This window comes from Pyrenophora tritici-repentis, chromosome 8, assembly GCF_003171515.1.
Source record: "Pyrenophora tritici-repentis strain M4 chromosome 8, whole genome shotgun sequence".
Taxonomy (NCBI): Eukaryota; Fungi; Ascomycota; class Dothideomycetes; order Pleosporales; family Pleosporaceae; genus Pyrenophora; species Pyrenophora tritici-repentis.
The window spans coordinates 1,380,577-1,401,965 of record NC_089397.1 but is presented as its reverse complement, the minus strand read 5'-3'; the positions used below and the strand labels follow the sequence as shown (position 1 = coordinate 1,401,965).

Below are 21,389 nucleotides of genomic sequence, written 5' to 3'. Positions count from 1 at the left end.
ATATTTCAGACGATCGCTGTTGTAAGATGCACCTACAGGGCGTATTCTTACTCAAAGGATTCCTTCTCCCATCTTGGTGGCCTAATCTAGTCCTCTTCATCGTAGCCAGCATGTCAGAGACGTCAGAATCTTCAACCTGACGCTGGTGATAGGATGGGAGCAATAGACAAAGGCGTAAGTTTCTTTTCTCCTCCCATCGCAACCCGTCTCCAACCTAACTCTGGGTTGCCTAAACCAGGATTCTGCTTAGAAATACGAAAACCTTCTGAGTCCTTGGAGCGATGGCTCCAGGTTCCCTTAGCACAAGAGGCGTATCGGCTCGATGTTAGCACCGTAGTTCCATCCAATAAAAACCAATGCTGCGTCTGTGAGCTATATCTTTCAGCTCGACTAGGCTATACAGGTCTTCTCATATTCCGAGGCAATGCATGAGAGTCTCCGATTGATTCGCCACATGCAGAGGGAATTGTCGGACAGTGTACATTCCAACGCCCTGTCTGATGGACTTTGTCAGGCCGCCTGCAGGTTCTATGACAGCTACTTTGTACTGCGCGATATCCCGTTACCGTTTATGATTATATCTTAGGGTGCCTCGTAGAAGGTACAGATATAAAGTCATCGTCTTTCAGCAATCATTCTCTTTTTCCATCACTATCTCAATCATCTTTGTGTCGACCATCACCAGCTCTTCAACAATTCCGTATCCTACGCTTCCATCAAGGACAATGCGTTTCGTCATCATCGCCTTTGCCTGTCTTGCCTCCATGGCACTTGCGCAGACAGAGTGCGGCCCACCTGGATGCCCAGACGGGGCGGCAAACTGTGGTTGTGCTGGAGGCGAAGGAACGACTATCTGCTTTTGTGAGGATGCTTCTAGTAACGACGACGTTTCTTCCTTATGCCCAAACCCTAGCGACTGCGGATGCCCAAGTAACCAGCATGGTCGCTGCATCAGCGTATGTATGATTTCCTTCTACGAAATGATCAAGACTAACACCTAAACAGCAGGTTCCTATCACACTCAACCCCCCACCCAAAGAGTAATAGGACCACAGCTGCTACGCAGGGATGTGCTTCGTTCTCAAACCGTACATCGTGCTGGATTGATGGGATCGGTTTGCGAAGATGTTCCAGAGTGGACGACCACAACTATTGGACGGACGTCTTGTGCAATACTATGGCAGCTTAGGTTGATATGTGCAGCCTACACTCTAGTCTCATATTGTCCGGACACCAGGGTATAGATATAGTCGTTCTTTAGGTAAATAATATCGTTATGATTGTGGTGTTCAGCGAGACTTTTCTAATATATGAGTCGTGACAACAATGAATAAGACTCTTAGCAGGTAGCATCTGTCACTGCCGTTATGCCCGAAACTTTTATAAAAGCAAGCGGCAATGCCAGTCGCAAGCCCTACAGCTAAGCCCATGCCAAGGCTTCAACTGTCTACCATGACTTGCAAGTCCTCGCAGAGCAGCAGGAAACTCCATCACCGCTTACAGATAAATAAATCAAAAAGAAATTAGATTTGGGGAGTTACAAACAATGGAAGTACACGATACGCGTATGGAACGAGGAAGATCTGCTGCTAAGCATCGACATTACTTACAAATACTACTATAATATAGTTCTATAGTGTAGTGATTGCAGCATGAACTCGGTGTGATACGAAAAGAACGCAAGTTGGCTTCAGACTGGCCAGCGAAACAACAGATCTTCGCGCTGGTTGAGCTGGCTGTGCCGCTATTCATCTACGCTGCCACTGTGTGTCGATATGTTGGTAGCAAAGGAAGCAGTCCTACGGCTTTTCTGAACAAGGTCCTGCAGTATCAAAAGGCGACCTTTTCGCAGCTAGATCGGACGTACCTCCCTGTGCTCGACCAGCTGCTTAGTGAGCAGGAGGAAGACGAGAAGGAGGCGTGGCTTCAGGCTTTCCGAGAAGTCGTCGGCAGTGTTGTTGTTCTTCAAAGCCCACTCTCGGCTGTCTCACTTGCGCAGCTGCTTCAAGTTCCAAAAGAGGAGATCCAGTGTCGACTCGACTCTTTGCACTCTGTTCTTAGTGTTCCTAACGGCGAGGACGCACCTGTTCGCCTTTTGCACTTATCCTTTCGCGAGTTCCTTGTCGACCCCCAAAAACAAGGAAAGAGCCTGTTCTGGGTAGACGAGAAAATCACGCACAAGAAGCTCGCCTCTCGTTGCCTTAAGCTTATGTCTGGACCAAGCGGCCTACACCAAGACATGTGCAGCCTTCCAGGACCCGGGGCCCTAAGGAGCGAGATTGACGAGGGGAGAATTACTAGTGGGTTGTCACCTGACCTACAGTATGCGTGTCGTTACTGGGTCGATCATCTTAAGCAGGGTCAGGAAGACATCATTAATAGAGACATGACCCACCTCTTCCTGCAGAAGCACCTTCTTCATTGGCTCGAAGCCATGAGCCTTATAGGAGAACTAAGCAGATGCGTCGACTTGCTCGACAGCCTCCAAGCACTTGCCAGCGTAAGATCTTTATAAAACACCTTTCTCCTACTCTATTAACGTGTAACGCAACCATCTGCAAACTTAGTTTTAGCCTTTCTTCAAGATGCTAAGCGGTTTGTGCTGCGGTTTCAGTCTGTGCTCGCAGATGCGCCGCTGCAGATCTATTACTCCGCACTCGTGTTTGCACTGGAGAGGAGCCTAGTACGACAAACTTTTAAAGAACAAGTGCTAGAGAAGGTCAAGATGCTGTCTATGAGAGAAGCAGACTGGGATGCGTGTCGCAGCACGCTCGAGGGCCATTCCTTCCATGTCAGCGCGGTGGCCTTCTCGCCAGACGGGCAGCTAGTCGCGTCGGGATCTTGGGACAAGACAGTACGGCTGTGGGAGGCGGCGACGAGGACGTATCGCAACACGCTCGAGGGCCATTCCTCTGGTGTCAGCGCGGTGGCCTTCTCGCCAGACGGGCAGCTGGTCGCGTCGGCATCAGGTGACAAGACAGTACGGCTGTGGGAGGCGGCGAAGGGGACGTGTCGCAGCACGCTCGAGGGCTCTTCTCGTATCATCACTTATGTCGATTTCTCGCCAGATGGCCAGGTACTTCGCACTAACCAAGGCGATATTCCTTTGCCTCAAACTCCTGTTGTGACATCGCTCTGGAGGCCGCAGCTGCAGTTCTTCTACGTTCAAGTGCAGGATCAGTGGATATTGCGCAATCAGCAACGGTTTCTATGGCTTCCGCCAGAATATCGATCAAGCTCGACCGCAGTATGCGAGGACATAGCTTGTCTGGGGCTTGTATCTGGTCGTGTAGTTCTGCTCAGGATTCTCTAGCTTCGTACATTGATAAGGCTAGTGTATTGTAAGCATAATATAGACGCTCACCTAATCTAGCTAATACAAAGCACAGCCACATCTACTAACAGTGATCTAGTGCCAAGAATGTTATGTAATCTTCGATATCGGCTTATCGTTCGTGCGAATCACGTGTTGCCGTGCTCGCTAAAGTTCTAGGTACTGACCAGGGTGGCGACATCGCATAAATCTGCTTTCTGCGGCAGCTATACGGGCGATAGGAGCCGTTGAAAGTCATGTATAATTGAGTACGCAGTGGTGAAAAGATCTATCAGATTAGAAGCTGCGGTTAACTATAAGGTGTTGTTGTAGACTTGTCAGATAATAGCACTGTTGAAGATGAGAGCGTACAGACGCTGGGTTAGACTAGCGCGACCCGGCATCTGTGAGAGCCAATCGGATCACAGGAAGGCTTGGCACCCTCTAGGTGTGCCCACAACCGTAGACAGAACCACAACACAATCAATAATCAACATCATCACCATTCATTACCTATTTCATCAGTATTCCAGATGAGAGTGAATATCTGACAAGACTAAGGTGTTTATAACAGATAAATAGGATGCTCCTTTTAATAAGGCTATAAAGAACATCGTAGGACTAGTAATTTTTAACTCTAAGACGCGGAGCTTTCTCATAAGAAGCTCTGTTATGAAAGTTTAAAGTACCTGTAGTTTGTCTCGCTTCGTTGTGTGTCTCGCTTCGCAGTAGGTGACATTAATTCTCGAGAAGTTCTTTAATGCTCTAGGGCAGGCAACAAACGAGTGCAGGCGGATGCTAGGGGACGGAGTCAAAGCTGAATTCAAAGACGAAGAAGAGAAAGAGAGTGAGGCATTAATAGAAGTCTTGTACGTATTGCTACGGGGTTTACATGGCAATTCAATTTTTTTGTCTAGCATGTCTACTACCCTCCAGCGTAGACTTGTGTAATGGTAAGAGGCAATGATGCACATCTCATATTGGACGAGGAAAGCGCGGAATGAGCAAAAGGATACATTGCGGTGAAAGACACATGACATAAGGAGGACAAAGCCTGGAACTTGCGAAACAATTTTCTTTCCAACGATGAATAGAGACAAACATATCACGCCCGCATCCCTAAGTTCTCAAACTCATCCAACATCTCCTCCGCAGCAAAAACATCGCAACCACCAACCAACCCCTTGAGCAAAACCGCCCAGAGCTTCCACGCCAGCACAGTCTCCGTTCGATACGCCATCTTACACCACTCCTCACCCATACCCCCCCTCGAAAGCCGCCAACACACCCACCAACTCCTCCCCATACGCCTTCCAAATCTCTCCCCCCCCCACCACTGAGCAGAAACTGCGGAACCTGCGCTCCCAGAAACTTAGGCCCAAACAGCACATCCCCCCAAGAAAGAACGCCCGTAATCTTCACATTCGCATCATCAACTACGGAGACAAGAATATGATCCGCGTCCAGCCTGGACCGCTGCAGAAAAAAGGGCTCAGAGTCGGGGATAACACCGCGCTCAGACAACGCCTCAATCATAGCCTCCACGCGCGTCCAAACAACCTCAGCGCCAGGTGTCTCCGTATTGTTCCGCTGTCGCTTCACAAGATCATGCAACAGCTCACGCGTGCTCATCGCGTCCGCCAGCGAGGGTAAAGCACCACCCATTGCAGCAGAGGAGCGAGACCGAGAAAGCGGCACCTTCTCCAGACGCACAACATCCTGTTTGAAATCAAACACCGTGTTGCGCGGACTAACAACACCAGCGCACTTGTTCCGCAACTTTTGCAAATCGCAGAACAAAGATGCGACACCACGGGCGGCGCTTTGACGTTGTGCAGCATTCAAAGTGCCCCAGATAGCGCGGAGAGAAGAGCCAGGGAGACGTTCGTACAGGATATACGGAGTGCTAAGCGCGTTAGACGTGCTGGAGTCGTAGACGGTGACTTTGGGGACGGGTTGCGGGAAGGCGTGGGAGAGGTAGGTGAGGGTGGTCACCTCGTAGGTTAGAGCTGTGGAGGGCGTGGTGGTGGAAGGGATGCGGAGGGTGTAGCGGGTTGGACGGGTGAGGCGGCGGTGGTGGTGGATAGGGAGGCAAGAGATGAGGGTTGTGAGGGTGTACCAGGGGGCCGGGGGAGACGGAGGGAAGAGGTTGATATGGATTGTGAGGTTGTGGGGGTTGGAGTGCATCTGCGTTACCTTGATGTCTGTGGCTGTATGGCCAGGGAAGAGGTCGAGCATAAGTTGGATGGCTTGGCGTTGAAGGGTGGGGTTTGGGACCTGTGCGTGTTCGGATGCTGGGGGCGCGGCTGGTTCTTCGTCTTCTTCACCGTCGCCGATGGCAAAGACAGATTCATGCCGGGGAGATGTGTCTAGCGCATAGCGGTCTGAAAAGGGGTTCTCCGCGAGGATCACTGGTGACGACATTCCGTTGCTTAATTCAGCCATGGTTTGCGATTGTTGCTGGATTGACATCTTTACCAGAAAGTGTCAGTCAGATACGCGAATGGTCTGAACAATCAGAAAGTTCGTAGGTAACAAATAAATCCAAGTTGTATATGTATGATATAAAGCAGACACTGTCATCCAACACTGTGACCCGGTCTTTGTCTCGGTAGCCGCAGTGTGAAACTAGCGCCGCACTTATTCTGGGCCGCGTGGGCTGTCGTCTTCCGCATAAAAGGGCACTGTTTGTAAACCTCGTGCCCTGTTTTTCTCTACTATACTGTCGGACTGAATCTGGTACCGGTCGTCATCTTTATCAAAGAAGGTCGGACGCCGGACACACTTAAAATTGTAGAGGAAATAGGTATTAGAGGTAGATCTCAGATGTTTTCTATACTCTCGCTCAACCGTCTTTCCCCTTTTGACTAGGGTCGGTATCAGAATCTTTTGGCATTCTGTAAAAAGAATAGCATTAGTGTAGGAATTTGATGGCTGGTAACTGATGTTCTTACCATGTTCTAGTTCGTGGTGTACTTGGATGACGTAATCAAAGTGTATACCGAGTGTCTTGAAGAGCCTCGCACATCCGTAAAAGTCGATATGCACGTCATCAATATCCCAATAATTTCCAACCAGGAGGCTTCCATGAATGTCTATAGGAAATCTCGTATGATACCATATACCAAAGGTCTTGAAGGGTATTCTCCCCGTCTGGCATGCATTCAGCAACGTTTGAAATTGTCTGTCGCATTCGACTCTGTCGAAAATATCCTCAATAGACTGCGGAAGTGACCTTTCATGTCCTTTGCGGAGTACGAGGGTCTGTAGGCTTGGAGGCAATACTTTGTCGAGTGTGGAATCCTTGGTTTCATCCGAAGGATCTGGCCTAATCAGTGACTGCTAGCAAGGAAAGATCCGAACACTTACCAATCAAGAGCTCCAGTGCTACAGCAAGATATTCCAGGCATGTAAACTCTTTGAGAGACCCTAGTGGCTCAAAATCTATCCTGCTAAAACGCATGTCCTTGATCTTCACCGCTCTCAGGTAAGGCTGATTTTTGTACAAAAGGACCTTGAATTTCGGCCAGTTCGAGACAGGGATGTTATCCTGCGTAGTAGTTAAAGAGAACGTCTTCAAGGCTCGGCATGACTGCAGAAGATGCTCCAGAGACCCCAGATGGCATTGGAAGTTGTACAGCCTTATATTTTGGACGTTCGAGGTCTGCGAAGGACACTTCCATTCGCAAGGTGGGTCATCAAGGTCGAATCCCATGTCCTCATAATTAAAAAGTACCAAGTCACGTAGAGACTCCAGCTGAAGCAGTGGTGATACGGTATTGATATGCAGACCAATCATACGTAGCCTGAGGCTTCTAAGGTTCTTGAACGTGTGCACCTTGCCGTACGGAATGTTTTGTGCTGCATAGAGCAGAGGCAGAAGAGCTGCGTAAGGCTCCCTGAGTGAATTCATGAGGAATCCGAATGAAGACCGGACCAGTGTTTTCAATCCTGGGGCGCAGTTCATTGAGAGCCTCTCAATGTTTGGTGTTTGAAACAAGATGAGTGCTGCTTCCAGATTGTGATAAAGATCCTGGTCGTCGATGAATAGAGCGTTATAGGCATCGGCTTGAGGGATTTCAAGGTTTACCGTGAGAGAACGCATGGACTCGATGATTTCGGCATTGCGGTAGCGACGGGCAACACAGTGATACTTGTCCCAAGCGTAGTACTGTGTGCCAACCTCCTTCACCTCCTTGACCAGCCTTGCAAAAGTAAGCTTCGCAATTAGAGCGCTAATGAATTTTGTCGATGATACGTGATCCCAGTTATGAAGGTATCTCTAATAAAGCATGCTCGTGGCAGCGCCGTTCAGCGAGCGACAGGCCAGGGAAAGCGATAAATAATCGCGGGTTGGAGATGCTGGTAGTCCTTTTGTTGCTCGAGGGCCATCGAAGAGGTATTCTGGAATCGGTATGAAACTAAAGATTCTGAGAAGAACCTCATCTGGAAGCCTGCTGAGATAATCACCAGCGCTGCGTTGAGTGATAGCCTCGAAGTGCTGGGTAATTCTCGTCTCGTCAGCTTGGTTACCGGCAGGTCTTAGCGGGACCGATGGCGCGAGATTCTTCGCTTTGCGTCTTGCCATGATGCCCGGAGAGTGAATACGACGATGCAGTGAAAGTGGGATGTAACAGTAAAGTCACGGATCGCGTGTTGTCCACCATGCCGGTCGTACCGCTACCGGGACCCCCTGTCCACAACAAACCTTTCCAACGAGCATCTTCCATCATCATGCTTGCGTTCAAATTTGATGTTATGTAGTCTTGGACGCATCTCAGCCACTAATAGAAGATCATATGCCGGTCAAGTTACTACCAATTGACTAAAAATTGGCTTGTTGGTCAGGTCAATTCGGCACCCAGATCATGATCATCACAACAGACCCGTGACTCGGACGCGTCATGTTCGCGCAACAGCTCCCACCCACATCAATTGATGAAACACGAACTTGGATGTCTAAGGCAGATGAATTGTTCTACGACTAACCAAATGCGCTCTGAAATGCAACAACTGAATTAGCGCCACTAATGCATTACAGTAGACAGCCGATTTACGCAGAAGCAGTCTGCGCATGGAAAGGGTAATCGGTATAGCCCTTCTGTGGCGGATCAGCGCCATAGAAAGTGTCGCGATCGTACTGGTTCAGCTCCAGACCCTCAGCGAGGCGTTTGGGAAGATCGGGGTTGGCAATAAACCAGCGACCGAAGATGATGAGGTCGGCATCACCAGATTCAACCTTGGGCGCGGCGTTGTCCCGGTTGAAGCCACCAGCCGCGATGAACTTTACGCCGCCCTTCTGCAAAATATTGCGGAAGTTGACGAGTGTGTTCCCCTTGGCCTTTACGGTCGCCTCGGCCTCAACGCCCTTGCCACCTTTGTTGGTATATGCGGCCAGCGCATCCATCTTGGCCTGTTCGTCTAGGACTTCGTCGAAGCGCGGCTCGACCCTGGCAGTTGTTAGGATTGTTCTTGGAGCTGAAGTCTGATGACTCACATGTGGACATATGCCGGCCTCTCTGCCTCCGGTAGAGATGCAATCTTCTCACACAGGTATTCCCAGTGCTCGTTGGGGTTGCTGTCCTTGGTATTCTGGAAGTAGTTGTAGGGGCTGAGACGGATGCCTACACGATCAGCGCCAATGGCTTTTGAGCAGGCCTGGATGACCTCGAGGGGAAAGCGACTGCGACCCTCGATTGAACCACCATACTGATCTGTCCTCTTGTTTACGTTGTCGTGTAGGAACTGGTCGATGAGGTATCCGTTGGCACCATGGATCTCAATACCATCGAAACCAGCTTCTATCGCCTTTTTCGATGCTTCTCCCCAAGTTTTGGCGAGGTCTTGGATCTCTTCGACACCCAACGGTTTGGGTGGGTGGTCGGCACATGCCACACCATCGAGCCAGCTACCCTCCATTGGCACGTCGCTTGAGCTCACCGTCGGCGCTCCAGCACGGAACGATGGCGGACTGGCACGTCCGGTGTGCCATAGTTGGCAGAAGATGTAGCCGCCCTTTGCGTGTACTGCGTCTGTGACTTTCTTCCAGCCCGCAATTTGCGAATCCGAGAAAACACCGGGTACGCCGGGATATCCGCTGGCCTAGACAAGTCAACATGGTTATTGGCGACAGGAAGAGCGAGTGACTGACATATTTGGCGATATCAGTAGCTTCGGTCAATTGCAAGCCGCCTTTGCTCGCACGTTGGCTGTAGTACTCAACGTGTAGGTCCTTTGGCACAAACACCCCGTCACTTTCTTTTACCGCACGCATACGTGTCAACGGTGCCTGCACAATTCTGTGCTCGAGGTTGAGAGGACCGAGCTTGAACGGTGAGAAGAGCGGTGTCTCCTTGAGCGGCTTGAAGTCTGGCATGCTTGCGAGTGTCGATTTACCTCTGAAAACTGATGTCTTTGACAGTGTGAAGTGAATTGGGGCCGTGGCATAAGTCTTCCAAAAACTACGTGGCACACATGGTGACTACTCAGGGTGCTCTATGTACCTGGCGCTAACGCCAAAGCCGATGATGGTCTCCATAGCCGCATCTCCCAGGGCACAGAGTGGCAGAAATGGGGGGAGACTAGGCTGGGACTAGCGAGGCTACTGTTTGCGGTGTGGTAACAAACGACCATCTGTACAACTGGACTGTCAGCTGAAGGTTGGTGGTTCAAGAGTGGGGTGGTGCGGGCCCAGTCTTTACGAAGGCGAGAGCGTCTATCGGCGGGCCTTAGTGAGCATCTACCGACAAGTCAATCAACCAGGCCAATCGGCGATGCCATTACGTGAGACAGCCATAATATACTGCTGCATGCAGAAGATGAGGGGTCATTGGTATTTGTCCATCATATTATGAGGAGCCCATCGCACCTTCTACGGTTCTACTGTATTGTGGTTGAGGTTTGACGCCTGTCCGAACATGTCTTTGCCGTCTCCACCGAAAAGCAGTGCGGCCAGTGCGCGCGGGCTTTCCGCCACCGAGGCCCTCACGCCCCTGATCGAATCGACATACAAAACACCAGATATTACAACATACATCAACGGTCGGAGAACAGTCATCAGTAATGCGAACCCGCACTGGACCCTGTTGGACTACATTCGCGCGCAACCAAACCTCAAGGGGACCAAGCTGGGGTGTGGCGAAGGCGGCTGTGGCGCGTGCACAGTTGTTCTCCAGGTCCCGGATCTGCAGTCTGAGAAGAGGAGGATCAAGCACTTATCGGTAAATGCATGCCTGTTTCCGCTGGTTGGTATCGACGGCAAACATGTCATCACAGTTGAGGGCATCGGCAATGTGGGTCGACCACACCCTTTGCAGGAGAGAATCGCGAAGCTTCATGGCAGCCAGTGTGGCTTTTGTAAGTATAGTCAAGAGTTTTTCCACTGTACGCACATTAACGTATGCTCAAGGCACACCTGGAATTGTCATGAGTCTCTATGCGGTAGTGCGGAATGCCTATGACCCAGAGACGAAGAAGTTCCATCTTAGCGCTCGCGAGATCGAGATGGAGGGCCACTTGGATGGCAACTTGTGTCGATGCACTGGATATAAGCCGATTCTGCAAGCTGCAAAGACCTTCGTCACCGAGGATCTGAAAGGCCAGCTAGCTGAGGAAGACGAGCCAACCACTGCGGATGCCGAGAAGTATGAGAAAGATGTCATTGATCTCACGCGTAACGGCTGTGCGGGTCCCTCCAAGGTCTCCTGTGGAAGACCAGGCGGTTGCTGCCGTGATACACCATCTGATAGCAGCTCAACAGACACCAAGTCAGAGACTTCGTCACCACCAACTGAGCCTACATCAGCTTCAGAAGATGAACATGTTCCCGCCATCCTTGACGCAAGGAAACAGCCGTCTGTGGATGCTGCCATCAGTGGCGCCGACTATGCGAAGCCGCTGAAAAGTAAAGAGACTGGTGCTGCTGCAGAGTCCAAGACTGCTACATCTACCACCATAGCACCAGCGGGGAACTCGGAAAAGGGCGTGCCCAAGATTGAGTTCTTGGAGTATGTTCCTGAAACGGAGCTCATATTTCCACCTGCACTATGGAAGTATGAACCACAACCTCTCTGCTACGGGAACGAGAAGAAGATCTGGTTCAGGCCCACCAGGCTTGAGCAGTTGGTCGAGCTGAAAGATGCCTACCCTTCTGCGAAGCTTGTGGGCGGCGCTAGTGAGGTGCAAGTGGAAGTTCGCTTCAAGAATTCCGACTTTTCTGTGTCTGTATACGTTTCTGATATCCCGGAGCTGAAGCAGACTAGACTCCCAATGGATGCTGAGCTCGAGGCGGCAAAGGAGCTGGTCATTGCGGCCAACACGCCACTCACTGAGCTGGAAGAACTTTGCAAGAATATCTATGCGAAGCTCGGAAAGCGAGCAATGGTTCTTGAGGCATTGCGCAAACAACTGCGATACTTTGCTGGTCGCCAGATCCGTAATGTTGCTTCGCTAGCGGGCAATATCGCAACCGCCTCGCCCATCTCTGATGCGAATCCCGTGTTGATTGCGGCGGGAGCGACACTAGAGGCAGTCAATAAGAAGGATGGCAGTGTTGACCTTCCCATGTCGAAATTCTTCATTGCTTATAGAACGACGACCCTTCCCCCCGACGCAGCTCTACACCGAATCCGAATACCCTTTGCCCTGCAAGGCTCCCGGGAGGTTCTCAAAGCGTACAAGCAGGCAAAGCGTAAGGACGACGATATTGCGATTGTCACAGCAGCCTTCCGCGTGCGCCTCGACTCAGATGGTCTGGTAGAGGATTCTTCCATTGTGTTCGGTGGAATGGCGCCTATGACGAAGGAGTCACCAAAGACACAGAGCGCTCTTCTGGGGAAGCCATGGTTCCATTCCGAGACGCTCGATGCTGCCCTTACCGCGTTGCTACAAGATTACGATCTTCCTTACGGCGTTCCGGGTGGCATGGCGGACTACCGCAAGACGCTCACACTCTCGCTCTTTTTCCGCTTCTGGCATGAGTCGGCTGCTGATCTTGGCCTCGGCAAGGTTGACGAGCAGGTTATCGATGAAATTCACCGCGAGATTTCCAGTGGTACCCGAGATGACTACAACCCGCATGAACAACGTGTAGTAGGCAAGCAAGTGCCGCATTTGTCCGCCTTGAAGCAGTGTACGGGAGAGGCCGAGTATGTCGATGACATGCCAAGAGTAGACCGGGAATTATTTGGTGGTCTCGTCATGTCAACAAAAGCACACGCGAAGATCCTAAGCATCGATTGGGAGCCAGCGCTCCAAATGTCTGGTGTCGCTGGCTACATTGACAAGAACAGCATCTCCGCCGAGGCCAACATTTGGGGCTCGATCAAGAAAGACGAACCGTTCTTCGCCGTGGACAAGGTGCTATCGCATGGTCAGGTCATTGGTATGGTCTATGCTGAAACAGCGCTGGAGGCCCAAGCAGCTGCTCGAGCCGTCAAAGTCGAATACGAAGACCTTCCTCCGATTCTCACCATCGATGAAGCTATAGCGGCCGAAAGCTTTTTTCCGCACGGAAAATTCTTGCGCAAGGGTCTTGCTATTGACGATAAAATGGCGGACGCCTTCGCGCAATGCGACAAGATCTTTGAGGGCATGAGCCGGTTGGGCGGCCAAGAACACTTTTACTTGGAGACCAACGCGGCGCTTTCGATACCATCTGGTGAAGACGGGGCTATCGAGGTGTGGTCATCTACCCAGAACACCATGGAAACTCAGGAGTTTGTCAGTTCGGTTTTGGGCATACCAAGCAATCGCGTCAATTCCCGTGTCAAGCGCATGGGAGGTGGCTTTGGCGGCAAAGAGTCTCGAAGCGTACCATTTGCAGTCTACACCGCGATAGCTGCTAATAAAGAGAAACGACCAGTGCGAATCATGCTGAATCGAGATGAAGATATGCTGCTCAGCGGCCAGAGACATCCATTCAAGGCACAGTGGAAGGTCGGAGTCTCGAAGGAAGGCAAGCTGATCGCTCTCGAAGTCGACATGTACAACAATGGCGGTTTCTCTCAGGATATGAGCGGAGCCGTTATGGATCGTTGCTTGACGCACATCGATAATGCTTATGAGTGTCCGAATGTGTTCTTGCGCGGTCATGTATGTCGGACCAACATCCACAGCAACACGGCTTACCGAGGATTCGGTGCGCCACAGGGAATGTACTTCTCCGAGACCATCATGTACAATATCGCTGAAGGTCTGGGCATGGATGTTGATGAGCTGCGACAAAAGAACTTGTACAAGCCTGGACAACACACGCCTTTCTTCCAAAAGATTGACGAGGACTGGCACGTACCGATGCTATTGCACCAACTGAGTCGATCATCCGACTACGAAAAGAGAAAGGCTTCAATCAAAGAGTTCAACTCAAAGAACCGATGGAGGAAGCGAGGCATCTGTCTTGTTCCGTCCAAGTTTGGTCTCAGTTTCGCCACAGCTCTGCATCTCAACCAGGCTGCTGCATACGTCAAGATCTATCACGACGGGAGTGTCTTGTTGCACCACGGAGGAACAGAGATGGGGCAAGGGCTATACACAAAGATGTGCCAGATAGCCGCACAAGAGCTCGGTACTCCCCTCGATGCTATCTATACCCAGGACAGCCAGACGTACCAGATTGCTAACGCTTCGCCTACCGCTGCCTCATCCGGATCTGATCTCAACGGCATGGCTGTCAAGGACGCCTGTGACCAGATCAATAAAAGGTTACAACCCTACCGCGAGAAGCTGGGCAAAGATGCTCCACTCAAGGAGCTTGCACATGCCGCCTATGTCGACCGGGTCAATCTCGCTGCTAACGGATTCTGGAAAATGCCAAAGGTTGGCTACACCTGGGGCGACACGAACTTGGAGACAGTCAAACCCATGTACTACTATTGGACCCAAGGAGCGGCCTGTTCCGAGGTTGAGCTCGACCTTCTCACTGGCGATCACACTGTTCTACGAAGTGACATCATGATGGTATGTCTTTATTTGAATCCCTTTCTTCTTGCCTACTAACACATTTCTAGGACGTTGGCAACTCGATCAATCCAGCGATAGACTACGGCCAGATCGAAGGCGCTTTCATTCAAGGCCAAGGTCTCTTCACTATCGAAGAAAGTCTCTGGACCCAGTCTGGCCAACTCTTCACCCGCGGCCCAGGCACCTACAAGATCCCGGGTTTCTCCGATATTCCGCAGATCTTCAACGCCAGCATGCTACGCAACGATAACGAGGGCAAGCCGTTGAGCTGGCATCATCTGAGGACTGTACAGAGTTCAAAGGGAATTGGGGAACCCCCCCTATTCCTAGGCAGTACAGTCTTCTTTGCACTACGAGAGGCAGTAATTGCTGCTAGGAGGATGAACGGAAAGGAGGTTGGTGGGGACGCAGGGGTTTGGAACCTGGATAGTCCTGCCACGTGTGAGAGGTTGAGACTAGCAGTTGGAGATGAGCTTGCGGAGAGGGCGAAAACGGTGAGAAAGGAGGGTGAGAAGGGTTTCTTGGTTGCTGTTGCGTAAGGATTGGTCTACAAATGAACACTTGCCCTATCATGATTACGCTTGAAGCTTTCCGTTACTCTTTGAATGTATCGCCAGCTTAATTGGGCCCATCCCATTCAAAATGTGAACGTCATCCTTCCATGGTAGCATGCTGTAGCTACCGCGATGATCCTCTCCCGACATCAGCTTCAGAAGGTGGAACACATTGGCGTCTATCGGCGGCAATCTACATAGGTAGGCCGAGGTGCCAGGGTTATGACTAACGCTCGGGCCGCCAATGTGTCAAGGGGTTTATCTCCGATGAAGCGACGATTACTTCCGAACACCGTTGCAACTACTATACTGCAGACTGTAACAACGATCGTAGGATCACTCATCAAGGTGGATACCTATACCAAGTCGATTGCCCTACATGGGTATTCCTCACGGACGGCGGGTTGCCGCAAAGAGCACCTGTGCGGATACGCGAGCGCACTCCTCCGCTTCAATCGCCTGGCATTTAGGGCACAGCGACTTCCTTGAATCTACTAAATTCACAGAGTAGAGGCTGCTTCACATGCCATGACAACATAGAGATGAATCATCATCCACACACACTAAGTATTGTGTTGGTTGCCTACCAACTCACCCCCACTTTTGGAGCTTCGGTCCCAAGAGACGCGCTGTCGCGCGCAACCCCGCTCACTAGCGGCACAACAAACACCTCCAACTCGGCCGTGATAATCGGAACTTGAGACGCCGATAAGCCACTTCCCTCCTCCGAATACCAAGACGTGTGGAGCCCTGTCAGGCGTATGTGCTTTGACTTTTGGATACCCCATTGTCACCCTCAAAGTTGCCCCATCCTTCAACAAATCCACAATCCCATTGTTACACACATACACAGTGACCCGTGCGCTATGTCATCTGTAGCGCCCGACCATACGATTTTGGTGCCGCCTAGGGGCCGGAAAAGAAAGGAGACGAGCAAGCCGGACGGCAAGAGATTTGTTTGTTCGAATGAGGGTTGTGGTCGCTCTTTTACGAGGGCGGAGCATCTTCAACGCCACCTTTTGAATCACTCTACGGGCGAGTACACGTGCGAAAGATGCAGGGCTCATTTTAAACGGAGAGACCTTCTTGGTAAGAATAACGGCAATGTTTCTTTTTTATTTCTCCATACAGAAGCCACTATAATGCACGTGCTTTTAAAGTGCTCGAGCACTTTGTGACTACTCTGTCCCTTTGGTGGTGCCAGCCTTGCGAGGTCATGCCTCCCAATGAGTGTCAAACTTAGAATGAGCCGCCATGCCAAGCATTCGAGTTATTCCCATTTCGCGGTCCGACTACATGCCACGATGCATGGCATTATTTACAGAACTTCATACTGTCATCATTTGAAGGCGACTTGCGCTGACAAGCATGTATAGATCGCCATATGAGCCGCCATCGTCAGAAAGACGAAGAAGCTGGCGCTGAAGGCCGTGGAGTCTTGAATACTCGTAAACGCATGTGGAAGGATGCAGAAGGCAGAATAGTAACAAAGAAACCTGCACTATCGATCAACGCGTCAAATTCTCAGTCCGCCTCATCGCCACATAGCGAAGGTAGGTTGCAGTCTTTACCGGAATTTGCATACTTCAATACCCACGAACAAGGCCTTCCAATATCACCACCAACATCGCATAACCCTTCACTTTCTCAATCCGTGGAAGATCACGACTCCGGCATAGGGATCAACTACCAACCTGCTGGCTTGGACCCAAAGACATTATCAGCTCAAGATAATTTCTCGCCGATAGACCAACGATTCTGGTCTGCGGATATCACACAGCCTCAGCCTGATCCATTTGCCTCTACCGCCTTTGACGATGCATCCTTTGAAGACATATTCAACCCGGATACAGCGAGTTCTTTCAACGCCCCGTTCACGACTATAAGCAACTACAGCTGGTTGTTTGAAATGGATTGGGCGAAAACCGACCACTCTCAGCAGCTAAACATGCAAGATCCATTCCCCACGATTGCTTTCCCGAACAACCCCTCGCCATTACCGCAGCCTGGTCAGTCTTTCGACTTGAATTTAGACCATACAAGCTTTGAAAAGCCATCAGAGACACTCAATCGCTATGAACCGCTACAGTCTCAGATATCTGAATCTCTACAAGGCCACTTGTCTTCACCACCAGTGATCACCCCTCCGCTATACGAACACGGCGATAATCCAAATATCATCTCCCAGCCACAACAACAAACTCAAAACACATCAGCGGTCTCTCCTAAGACTATTTCGGTGGATGCCGCTAGTTCTGTGCCCGACATCGAGCGCCCAATGTCCATGCTTCGGCCATCGAGGAGCTTACCAGTCATCGATGAACTAGCCCGCCAGCAGTTGCTTGATCTCGTCGATATCATACAACCCACCATGCCTGATGGGAGTATAGTCATGCGAGATCACCCACTCCTCTCATTGTCGTGTTTGCAGACATACTGCGATCTCTTCTTCACACGCTTCAATACCACATACCCGCTTATCCACATGTCAACATTCGACCCCTCGGAGGTTGATACCCTACTTCTCGCGTCCGTGCTTCTACTTGGAGCTACATACGGAGAGAAAGACGCACATCAGCTTGCCGTAAGCAACAAATACCCTCTCACTCATGAAATCAAAGCTAACGAAACAATGCAGGTGTGTATACATGACGTCCTCCGTCCCCAAATATTTGCCAACGCCGGCTTCTCTGCCAAGCCTGATCTCTGGGTCCTCCAAACTATCCTCCTTGTCGAGTGCTTCGGCAAAAGCCGTGCCGGCCAAAAGCAACACGATATGTCGCATCTCTTTCATGGACTCCTCATTAACCTCATCCGCCGCAGCGACTGCCAAAGCATCCGACCACCCACCCCGGACGAATCCACAGATGATCTTGAAGACGACTGGCGAACCTGGTGCGAGGCTGAGGAAAAAAAGAGGTACGTCTTCAACAACTGAAACCCTCCTCTCTCTTTCTCGCTCTACGACCGGAACAACGGGATTTCACTACGTCTTCACCTGCCTGAGAACAAATCGTAATCATCTCTAAACAGACTGGCTTTTCTGTGCTTCATGTGGGACACGCAGCACGCCGTGCTCTTCTGTCAATCTCTCTGCATGTCGGCCTTTGAACTGCGCTCAAACATGCCCTGCGACCAAGCCGTCTGGGAAGCAGACTCCGCGGAATCCTGGCACCAAGCACGCCAGAAACAACCTACAACACCGCTCTTTCTGTCGTGTTTGAAGATGTACCTACACCCCGACGCAGCAGCCAAGATCCCCAAGAACCTTAACGCCCTATCCCGCGCTCTACTCCTCCACGGTCTCATGTCTGTAGCCTGGGACATGCAACGCCGCGACCAAACCTCCCTCGGCGTACTGGAATCCAGCAACCCGCTGGGAAACTGGCAAGTTCGCCTCGCGAGTTCGTATACATCCTGGCACGCAGATTACACCGCTTTCTGCACCACGTACCTATCCGCACTACCCTCACCGTCCCACTTTCTCGCAAAAGAATTCCAAATCCATCGCACGGCTACTCTGGCCCTCTACCACGCCGCACACATCTTACTCCACACCCCATTTATCGACCTGCAGATTTACGCGGGCGCGAGACATATCCTGGGTCGCCCAGTAGCGCGGCACGACTATGCACGCTCGCAGCGTGTAGTTAAGAAGTGGGTGTTGGAGAACGGTAAGGAGGCGGGTAAGGCAGTGTGGCACGCGTCTTCTATTGTAAGCGAGGGCGTGGATGTTCTAGATGGCGAGCTCAGCGCTAGTGATATCGGGAGTGCGAGATTGTGGCATCATGCTTGGACTGTGTATCTAGGCACGCTGGTGGTGTGGGGGGTGTGGTATGCGCGGCCGGTTCCTCCGCCCGCGCCGGACGCTTTGCCCAGTCATCTCAGCCATTTGGACGGCGACGATGGGGAGGAGGATGAGATGGTTTGGGATCCGAGTACAGAGATGAAGACGCTGTTGGAGGGCATTCTCAAGAGTGAACCGATGGGTTTGCTGGAGCAAGGGGCCAAGAGCGTTTTTTCGGGGGGCGTGGGGAAGAGGGGGACGAATGGGTTGGCGGCGGTAGTGAGTAGGTGTTTGAGTAAGGTGAGATGGGCGGTTGTGCATGATGGGATGATGGTGCTTAGGGGATTAGTGCAGTGGCGATTAGTCGGCGGTGGCGCCGGTGCGGGGGCAGGATTTGGTGGACCGTGATAGACCGGGTTGATTTTTTGGAGATATGATTGATGACGTTGTTTGGGTGGCAATAGATACCAATGATTATGAACATGTTTAATACATCTCCAGCTTCCACAATCGCTGTCGGGAAATGCCTTGGTGTTCACACAAGATTGTATCTCCTCCCTTGCCAATCTTAAGGTATACCTTCATCCATCTTGAGAGTCCGTTTCCGCCTCCCGTTCGAGTGGTTTTTGCGACAAGTACCCACGTCCTGCATACTCTTTGGCCAAAGCTCCTGTCGCCTCTGCAGCCCAAGCGGAGTCTTCTGAATCCAAACAATGGCGAATATGGCTCAAGACGGAGTATCTCACAAGATCGCGTGTGAAAAGGGGCTTTCTATCGCGGTCTGTGCGTTGAAATTTCAACATGAGTATGTGTCTCTTCTCGTGAAAGTCCTCTCTCAGCTTCTCATTTATTTCCTCAAAGTCTTTGCACTCCAGCGTATCCAGATCACTGAGTGCAGCATCACGCTCTTCGTCTATCTTCTCCAGTTGATCCCGGAGTTTCTGTTCGTGAGAGGTGAGAAATCCCATGTAATCGTCCTTGTAGTTGTTCAGCAGGAGGTTATACCTGTCGACCAAGACGTCGATACCGGGGCATTCCATGAAGTATGCAAGATCTTTGCAGTCATCCAGCAGCTCTTCGAGACGCGCGACGCTCATCTGAGGGATATCATGTACGGATGAATTGCGAATGCGACGGAGGGAGTCCCATTGCTTGCTGCAGATTTTGTAGAAATCATGCATGTTGCGGTGCTGGTCTAAGATATCCCCGAACTCCGTAATAGAAAGGCCCTCGGGCTCGTACCAGCCTTCCCGCTGCATGATTTTGGGAAAGAATCGTTGGCCAAATTCAAACAAGCCAACCTTGAAGCGACTCAAGACGTCCTTGAGCATGTGATGTTGCGCTCGGTATGGTATGGTAAGGTGCTTCGTGGCGAGTTTGAGAGATTCTGATTCAACAGGCGCATTTTCCAGCTCCAGTTTCTCCAAGTATATTTTAACAGCTCTCAGCTTCATACCAGTTGTGTTATACATCTCCTGCAAGCTCCTTATCAACTCTGGAGCAAGGTCTGTCGTAGAGTCTAACTTTTTGGATAATCGATTCAATCTTGCTTGTTCTGCATACTGCCATTTCAAGGTCGCTTGACGTTCTCCCTCCAAAGAACCATGTAGCTTCCAGGTGAATGGGTTGCGGCTGCGTCTACGTGTGATATCAAATTCCGTGGTCAGCTCCGCAGCATCCGGATTGAGCTCTTTGTAAAGTGATTTGGCCTCGGCGATAATTGCAAGAAACCTTTGACGTTGAGCGTTCAAACCGACTGTTTCAATGCTCGACCGTACTCCGTCGGTAAGGATATTTATTGTCGACTTGATAACTTCTCTTTGTTGACCAGGCTCCAAGTCTTTGACCGTACGCTCAAGCCAGCCAGCCTCAAGAAATTCTTCGCTCACAAGTCCATGTTCTACCGTCTCTGGTAGCTGTATTACTGTTCGAGTTTTCGCCATTTGTTTCGCAGACTTCCGACCGACGGTATGTCTCTCGATATACGCCCCTATGTCTTTCTCTGTATTGAGGAGGATGTTGAGTCGTTTCATAGGCATGCATGTTCGGTTCGGTAATCCAGGCTCAACCGGTTTCCGCATCCTGTTTGCAGTTCGTTTTCGTATGAACCACATCAGGCTTGTGGCAGCCTTCACTTTCTCAGAACTAGAACTCAAACTATCGAGGCTACTTCTCCAGTTGAAACTCCTCATTTCAATACCGTTGTTCAGAACTGCGTTTCTGAGATATTTGGGCAGTGCGCTCATACGCGCCTGGGTCTCAGAGCTGTCAAGCTCCAGATACTTTGGGTAATTTCTCGCATGCTTTTGCTTCGCCGTCGATGTTGCTGTGTCAGATGGTTCTGCAGTGGGCGTAGCAAAATCTGGTGTCTCATCGGTATCCAGAGTCAAAGCATCATTCAGAGTCGCGCAATACGAGAACATTCTGTTGCTATGATTGACCAAAGCATGGCGCTGTAGATTGTAAAATTTTACATGTTTTCGAGCCCTAGGATAGACGCAGGACCCTCGTGATAAACGCCGCAGAGCAACGTCAAAAAGCATGGAGGACGATATGAGCTGCGGTGATTCTTACCACGGATCGGAAAGATCTTAGACAAGAAGAGGCGCAGCTGGTATTTTGGTGTGATATTGGCAATCGCGTTGCTACTTGGGTAGGAAAACTCGGAAGGAAATCCGAGTTTGATAGTTTAGTGGGGACACTTAACGTGTCCGTGCGCGTGATGCGCGGATTCGCGTGATGCGCGGGGAACACCAAAACACGTCAAACCCCTTCA

The 21,389-nt window shown here is 50.8% G+C and overlaps 8 protein-coding genes across 8 annotated transcripts; 4 read left to right on the top strand and 4 right to left on the bottom strand.

Moving 5' to 3' along the window:
• Nucleotides 1-725: 725 nt before the first annotated feature.
• PtrM4_139820 (uncharacterized protein) lies at nt 726-1,044 on the top strand (the record flags this gene model as incomplete). Its single annotated transcript, XM_066109443.1, has 2 exons — nt 726-956; nt 1,006-1,044. The coding sequence occupies 2 exons, from the start codon at nt 726-728 to the stop codon at nt 1,042-1,044; spliced, it is 270 nt and encodes an 89-aa protein (XP_065960365.1).
• Nucleotides 1,045-1,546: 502 nt separating this feature from the next.
• PtrM4_139810 (WD40 repeat protein) lies at nt 1,547-3,500 on the top strand (the record flags this gene model as incomplete). The annotated part of the gene is made up of 5 exons (XM_066109442.1): nt 1,547-1,552; nt 1,652-2,500; nt 2,615-3,247; nt 3,414-3,451; nt 3,494-3,500. 5 exons carry the CDS (start codon nt 1,547-1,549, stop codon nt 3,498-3,500), a joined length of 1,533 nt encoding a protein of 510 aa, XP_065960364.1.
• Nucleotides 3,501-3,796: 296 nt separating this feature from the next.
• On the bottom strand, nt 3,797-5,785 carry PtrM4_139800 (uncharacterized protein; the record flags this gene model as incomplete). Its single annotated transcript, XM_001937992.2, has 2 exons — nt 3,797-3,826; nt 4,736-5,785. 2 exons carry the CDS (start codon nt 5,783-5,785, stop codon nt 3,797-3,799), a joined length of 1,080 nt encoding a protein of 359 aa, XP_001938027.2.
• A 168-nt stretch (nt 5,786-5,953) lies between these two features.
• Nucleotides 5,954-7,418, bottom strand: PtrM4_139790 (uncharacterized protein; the record flags this gene model as incomplete). The annotated part of the gene is made up of 3 exons (XM_001937993.2): nt 5,954-6,210; nt 6,268-6,636; nt 6,683-7,418. The coding sequence occupies 3 exons, from the start codon at nt 7,416-7,418 to the stop codon at nt 5,954-5,956; spliced, it is 1,362 nt and encodes a 453-aa protein (XP_001938028.2).
• A 948-nt stretch (nt 7,419-8,366) lies between these two features.
• PtrM4_139780 (NemA, NADH:flavin oxidoreductase, Old Yellow Enzyme family) lies at nt 8,367-9,689 on the bottom strand (the record flags this gene model as incomplete). Its single annotated transcript, XM_001937994.2, has 3 exons — nt 8,367-8,763; nt 8,811-9,415; nt 9,465-9,689. 3 exons carry the CDS (start codon nt 9,687-9,689, stop codon nt 8,367-8,369), a joined length of 1,227 nt encoding a protein of 408 aa, XP_001938029.1.
• A 541-nt stretch (nt 9,690-10,230) lies between these two features.
• PtrM4_139770 (XdhB, Xanthine dehydrogenase, molybdopterin-binding subunit B) lies at nt 10,231-14,811 on the top strand (the record flags this gene model as incomplete). Its single annotated transcript, XM_001937995.2, has 3 exons — nt 10,231-10,669; nt 10,722-14,269; nt 14,320-14,811. The coding sequence occupies 3 exons, from the start codon at nt 10,231-10,233 to the stop codon at nt 14,809-14,811; spliced, it is 4,479 nt and encodes a 1,492-aa protein (XP_001938030.2).
• A 1,399-nt stretch (nt 14,812-16,210) lies between these two features.
• Nucleotides 16,211-19,021, top strand: PtrM4_139760 (Fungal-trans domain containing protein; the record flags this gene model as incomplete). Its single annotated transcript, XM_066109441.1, has 3 exons — nt 16,211-17,410; nt 17,465-17,745; nt 17,860-19,021. The coding sequence occupies 3 exons, from the start codon at nt 16,211-16,213 to the stop codon at nt 19,019-19,021; spliced, it is 2,643 nt and encodes an 880-aa protein (XP_065960363.1).
• Nucleotides 19,022-19,194: 173 nt separating this feature from the next.
• Nucleotides 19,195-21,036, bottom strand: PtrM4_139750 (uncharacterized protein; the record flags this gene model as incomplete). Its single annotated transcript, XM_066109440.1, has 1 exon — nt 19,195-21,036. One exon carries the CDS (start codon nt 21,034-21,036, stop codon nt 19,195-19,197), a length of 1,842 nt encoding a protein of 613 aa, XP_065960362.1.
• Between the last annotated feature and the right edge of the window lie 353 nt (nt 21,037-21,389).